Below are 7,092 nucleotides of genomic sequence, written 5' to 3' on the forward strand. Positions count from 1 at the left end.
GGGGCTGACAAACTATTTACCAAACTCCATGTGGTCCATTCTCCTACCATATAATCTCATTCTAGTGTATTAAGATCCTTCCCATCCCCCTCAGTTTCACTGCTTAACCTAGAAAAAGAGGCTAGACCTAATAAATTTCTAAGAATCAACTCCCATTCCAATGTTTCATCAATGCGAGTACTCTTTCCAGTGTCAAAGTCCTTTGCCCCTCCATGCCTATTCAGCCTGTGTGACTCTTGCCCATGTCTTCCCCTAAGTTCAGCCCAGGTGACGAACTCAACATACTGGGGACCTTCTTTGAATTCGTATGAGTTTTTATTGGAACATAAGGCTATCCATCCATGGCTGGCCCATCTTTTTTGCCCATACATTTCTTTGGTATAAATTCTCATGTAACTTATTTTGTATAATACCCAGTTTTAATGTGTTACACACTGCTGATGACCCTTATAGGACTCTCTTTTGTCCTCATTGTGATAATTTTCAGTTATTTTCAGTTCTTTGGAGACTGTAGCATTCCTTGACTTTCAGCTATATATATAGAAGCAACAAACTGCCAAATTTGTTTCATGCCTTAAAAGGAGGCAAGTAAAAAAATAAAAGGGAAAATTGATTTGGAGGTTACAAATCTGTACTTTTCTTCATTTATGGCTAACTTTTCACTTTTCCTTCTTACTGCTTTTTTTCCCTCCCAGAACGCTGCAAATGTAAGCCTGTAAGAGCCACACAGAAGACCTACTTCCGGAACAATTATAACTATGGTAAGAATTACTATGAAATCTAATTTAGAACTCATAGGTTTTAGGAAGTCAAAGAATTGGTTATTATTTTGAACAACTGACTTTAAATTTATACAGGCAGAACTTTTCATGTAAGTTCTGTTATAATGGATTTATAATCAAAATGGAATCAGAAACTCGAATGCAGTTGTGAGCTGCGGATATTCCTGATTGCTCATTTCTAATTGTACCCAGATGAATACCCTCAGACTTCAAAATAAGGAGAAATCGAATTTGTTAACTTCTGTCAGAGTTGGGTAACATGGAAAATTCTGTCATGTGTTATAAAGAATGCATAGAGTTGGGATGAAGATTTTGTCTTTTTAAAGTTTTAATATACTCTGGGCTTTGTTATTATTCAATCGAAATACATTTTAAAATTGTTCAGTATGGGCAAGAAATGGAATGTTTTGTGTAATTATTACTGTATATGATATACCCAAAATGAGAATAGAGAATACCTTTTTTCATCTTTGTAATCCCTATGACTGACACAATTGGTTGTATATATATATGTATATATTACATATGTATGTGTGTATACATATACATACACATATATTCATACAGTAGGGCCGTGTACCCATGGGGGATGCATTCCAAGACCTGCCTTGGTTTGCTGAAACCATGGATAAAAGTGAACCCCCGATGACCCTGATATATTTGTATTCTCTTTGATTCTTTGCTCATGCACCCCAACTGGGGTGCTCTGTGACCCACCCCTCAACAAAAAAACCCCCAAAAGTGAAAGTGGATACAGAAGAGATTGCTGCTGGGGGCAGACAGTAGCCATAGGTGGACTTCCAGTGGTTCATGGGTAATCCTCCACAACTGATATCTTGGAAAGTAAATTCATGGATTAGGGGTCCCCATTTATATATGCACAAAGATACACACACATATATATATATGTATATATATATATAATTCAATTTATTTATCTATCTATATCTTCTTGACCTGTGATTTCATTTGGGTGGGGAACTTCTAAGTTAGAGGTAACCTCCATCAATGTAACATAATCTTGGAGAATTGCCTTAGAGAATGAGAGGTTAAGTGACCTTCCTGTGAACACATAGTCAATTATGTATCTATGGTGTGACTTAAACCCAAATCTTCTTGGCTCTAAGACAGTTCTCTAAGCACTATGCCACACTGCTTCTTACCAGGGGAAGTACTTAATAAATGTTTGTTGAATGAATGAATTTCTGAGATGCAAAAATATATCCAACATTAAAACAATACTGAATATAAAAAATGGTTATTCAAAAGTGCTTTTGAATCTTACTGAAAACCCCAGTCATTGTAAATACCAATATTATTCATGGAGAAAAGCCAGAGAGATGGTTGATAGAATGTCAAGGCTTAATCCTCTTAAGAGTTTTCTTCTTTTATGTTTTAGCACAGGTACAGTTTCTAAAGTACTAGTTGATGTTTTCCCAAGGGATTATTAATGCTAAAAACCCAGCAAATTAAATAATTACACATTATTAATTAGTTAATTGAGTCAAATTTATTCTGTACCAAAAAAAGTTTTACTGTGAAACTTTAATTCCCTGTTTTAGAAGAAATAGGCTATAAATAAATTGGTATGCTAATTTTATTTAAACTTCCTAGGAATTTTAGAAAGAGAAATGAGCTAGGACTATTAATGTGGGAAGCTCTGTTAATGAAGTGTTAACTAGTTTTTCCTTATATTGAGTGGAAATCTTCATTGCTATAATTTCCATCTGTTGTTGCTAGCTGTGTTCTCTGGGGCCGTGGAGAACAAATTTGATCCTTCTTGAACATGGTAGTGTTTTAGCTACTCAAAGACAGCTGTCCTGTTGACTGTTATCTCTTCTATAGATTCAACATTCCCAATTCCTTTAGTGGATCCTGACATTGCATGATCTGGAAGCCCTTCACCACACTGACTGTTCTTGGGATATTCTCCAGTTTATCAATGTGTTTCCTACAATAAAATGATGAGACCTAAATATAGTACTTTATGTAGTTTCACAAGGGCACAGTATAGTGGGACTTTCATTTCCTTTCTGGACCCTGTGCTTCTCCATATATTAGACTGCACTAGCTTTTTGCTTGTCATCTCACTTAAACATATTGAGCTTGCAATCCACTAAAACTTCAGATCTTATTCAAGTACTACCTGTACTTTGCTTTTGCAATAAGCTTTTTGAACCAGAGTATAAGACTTTACATTGATTGACAGAGGGGACAGAATTATAGTTTCATTAGTATAAGGAACCCTCTGCTGAAGAAATTATTTTTACCAATGCAGATTTCTATGATTTCTACCTTAAAAGTTGCCTATAGAGCACTGAAAGCACAGCTAGGTGCAAAGTGGATAGAATGGCAGATTTGGAGTCAGGGGGACCTGAGTTCAAATCTGGACTGAGACTTCCTAGCTGTGTGACCCTGGGCAAGTCATTTAATCCTATTTTCCTCAGATCCTCATCTGCCAAATGAGCTAGAGAAGGAAATGGCAAACCACTCCAGCAAGTATGTCAAGAAAACCCCAAATGGGGTCATTACACAACTGAAAAATAACTGAACAACAAAACTAGCAAGAGCCTTGAGAAAGGTTGAATGATTTGCCCAGGGTCACAAAGTCAGTGTGTATTAGAGGTGTGACTTAAACTCAGGTCTTTCTGGCTTCAAATTCAACTCTGTCCATTATACCATGCAGTCTCTCTTTAAAGTGACAACTATTCTATTTAATCTTATGAAATTCATCCCAAAATTTAGCCTGTTGAAATTTTAAAATCCCACCTCTATCACTCAACATTTCAACAGAATTGTTAAAGTAACCTAACATCCTATCACTGTTTGAAGACACTTATCACCAGAGCTTTGGCCACTAGGTGATCATTTATTCCTTTATTTATTCACTCACTCATTTATTTATTAAGCTCTTCCTTTTTGTCTATCTTAGCATCAGTTATAAGACAGAAGAAAAGCAAGGGCTAAGTAATTAGGGTTAAGTGACTTGCCCAAGGTCATACAGCCAGGGAGAATCTGAGGCCATATGTGAATCCAGGTCCTCTCAACTCTTGGTCTAATGCTCTAACCCACTGTGCTCCCTAGCTGCCCCATGATTATTTATTTTGCAGCCCCACCCAATCAAAACAATGAAAACAGCCCATATTTCCAAAGAGCTTTAAAGTCTACCAATATTCTTTACAAATTAAGAGACATTTGTGTAAACATTATCATTTACAGATATTTTACAGATTTACAGATAATTTAGAAATAAGGAAAATAAGAATTAGATAGGTTGTTGTGTTTAGAGTGTCCTCTAGTAAATGTTCAAATTGGGATATGAATCAAGATCTCCTGACCCCAGATTTAGGGCACTTTTCACTCTGGTTCTGCTTTTAAACAGTCTATCTCCTGAGAGGGAGAGAGCTTGTGATCTGCTTTTGTGGAGAAGGTAGATACTGAAGAAATTATATTTCTTTGGAATTATTGCTTCAACAGGGTAACTTGATCCCTTTTCATTAGGATATGCTATTTGAGTACCTTTCTTTCCCAGTAATGAATGAACCTTGAAAGGCTGAAAGGCACAGTTTATCCAAGCATCCAAACATCTAAGTGTTTATTTGAAACCCCTTTTATCTAAAAGTTGAGTAGTAATCCCAGGGAAAAAAAGGGCCTCTCAAAGGATATGAGTACTTTGACTTTTGACAAGACAAAAAATCCCACAAGAACTTTGGCTGTTTAAACTTCTCACAGTATTGTTATGTGGGAAAATAGAATGAACAAAAGTCAAACCTTTTTAAAAAAATCACTGGATTTCTCTCAGGGAAATAATAATCACTTGCATTTTTATAATAATTTAAGATTGATAATTCACTTTTTTCACCAAACAAAACAAAAACTCAGAAAATTAAAAACAACTTTGAAGTAGGTAACATAAGTATCATTCCCATTTTAAAATAAGAAAACAGAAGCCCAAAGAGATTTAGTGAATGGGCCAAGACTACATAACTAGTAAGTGACTGAGCTAGTCTTTGTGGATAGTTATTATATAATAATATATAAATAAAAATAACATCTAATATAAAAATATATATAAAATTTTTTTTCAGGTCCAAATTCTCTTTCTTCCACCTCTCCTCTTTCCCATCTCCCAACTGGGGATGTTGGGTTGTGGAAGTAAGGCCCAGTAGGGTGGTTTGTTTTATTATATGTTAAAATATTTTGTTGCTTCTTTGTTTACATTGTTATTTTTTTCTAAACTTCCATATATCAAAGAACTCTTCCTTGTAACAAAGAAGTTGAGAAAAAACAATTCAGCACATTGGGCCATGTCTGACATAACATGTCTCATTCCACATCTGCAATACGCTACCACTTATCTACCAAGATTTAAATATATTTCTTTAGAGACAGGACTGAGACAAGAGAGCATGTGGATCTTACTCTCATCAGAATTGGCTCAGTGAGGGAAGAATATACACAATCAATTGGATATAGAAAGCTATCTTATCCTACAGGAAAATAGAAGGGAAAAGGGGATGAGAGACAGAGGGTAGGGCTATTATCAAAGAGGGCAAATTGAGGGAGGTGGAAATTAGAAACCAAATACGGGTAAATAAGATGGAAAGTAAAACATAGTAATCATAATGGTGCAAAATTTTTGTACAAGTCTCTTTATTAAAGCTGCATTTCTCAAATACCTACAGAAATGATCTCAATATATAAGAATAGTACCATTCTCCAATTGATAAATGTTCAAAGGATATAAACAGGCAGTTCTCAAGCAAACTAACTAAAGCTCTCTATAGTCATGCAAAAAAGCTCTAAATAACTTAATTAGAAAAATCCAAAATAAAACAACTCTCAGGTACTACCTCACACCTATCAGATTGGCTATTGTGACAGAAAAGGAAAATAACAAAACTTGGAGGGGATGTAGGAAAGTTGGGACACAAATGCATAGTTGGTGGTATTGTGAACAGGTTTAGTCAGTCAGGAGAGCAAAAAAAAAACTACCAAAAGGACTGTAAAATAGTATATACCTTATGACCCAGAATTACCTTTACTAGGTTTGTATTCCAACAAAATAAAAAAAAAATTGGGGGCGGGGGAAGGACCTTTATGTACAAAAATATTTAAAGCAGCAGCTCTTTTTGTGGAGGGGCAAAGATTTGGAAAAGTGAGTGTATATACATCTATTTGGGGGAGTGGCTGAGTAAGCTATAGTATATATGATTGTAATGAAATACTATTGTGCTGTAAGAAATGGCAAGCAGGAGATGCTCAGAAAAAATCTGGAAAGATTTACACGAACTGAAGCAAAGTGAAATAAGATGAACCAGGAGAACATTGTACAGTGACAGGAATACTATGAAGAACTGTGAATAACAGCTATTCTTAGCAATACAACAATCCAAAACCATCCCAAAGGATTCAAGATAAAAAAAATGCTATCTACTTCCAGAGAAAAAGTACTGAGCCTGAATCCAGACCAAAGCAATTTTTTTTTCGCTTTCTTAATTTTTTTCTACTTGAATTTCCATCCACAAAAGGATTTATATGGGAAAAATGTTTTACATGATTGCATACATAAAATCTATATGAGACTGCCATTTTAAGAAGGGGTGGGGAGCTAAGGGGGAAGGAGGGAGGGAGAGAATTTGAGACTCAATATTCTTTGAAAAATCTTGGAAATGGTTTTTACATGTAATTGAGGAAAAATAAAATAAAATAGAAAATTACTGTCAAAAAATAAACCTTAAGAAAACATTTTAGAATACCATAAGAAAACCAAAAAAGTTCAGAAAGGGACATAAACATTTAGGGCAATTTTGTTATCGGTATTTTGGAATGCTTATGTTGGTGATTAAATTTATAATTTAAAAGTTTTCTTTTTCATTTTTAAAGAAAGAAGGGCAGATCTAGTCACAGAAGAAAGTTGTATGTACTTTCTTTCAACAGGAGACCAAAGGATAATTTAAGGAGTGAAAATCAATAGTGAAACAAAGGAGGAAAGGAGGAGATTGATGGATTATGAAGGCACATTTATCAGAAGATCAGAATGCCTGGAGTTGGGGGGGAGGGTCAGAATTTGAAATGTAATACAAAAAGGGCAAGGAAAATGATGATGGTGATGATAGTTCCAGAAATATTCAAGCCTCATTTCTGATGCTCAGCAAACTACTCTTTTCCTTCCTTCATTCCCACTCTTCCCTTCCTTCTCTTCTTTCTCTTCCTTCCCTTCCTTCCCTTCCCTTCCCTTCCCTTCCCTTCCCTTCCCTTCCCCTCCCTTCCCTTCCCTTCCCTTCCCTTCCCCTCCCTTCCCTTCCCT

At 35.5% G+C, this 7,092-nt stretch overlaps 1 protein-coding gene across 1 annotated transcript in view; it reads left to right on the forward strand.

Annotated features, from left to right (window-relative positions):
- Positions 1 to 7,092, forward strand: part of FRZB (frizzled related protein) — a 57,694-nt gene that overhangs the window by 42,201 nt on the left and 8,401 nt on the right. Inside the window, exon 3 of the mRNA XM_044666471.1 lies at positions 696 to 761. Within this exon, the coding sequence (XP_044522406.1) occupies positions 696 to 761 (66 nt within the window). The remainder of the gene's footprint in view (positions 1 to 695; positions 762 to 7,092) is intronic.

Source organism: Gracilinanus agilis, chromosome 3, assembly GCF_016433145.1.
Source record: "Gracilinanus agilis isolate LMUSP501 chromosome 3, AgileGrace, whole genome shotgun sequence".
NCBI classification, from domain to species: Eukaryota; Metazoa; Chordata; class Mammalia; order Didelphimorphia; family Didelphidae; genus Gracilinanus; species Gracilinanus agilis.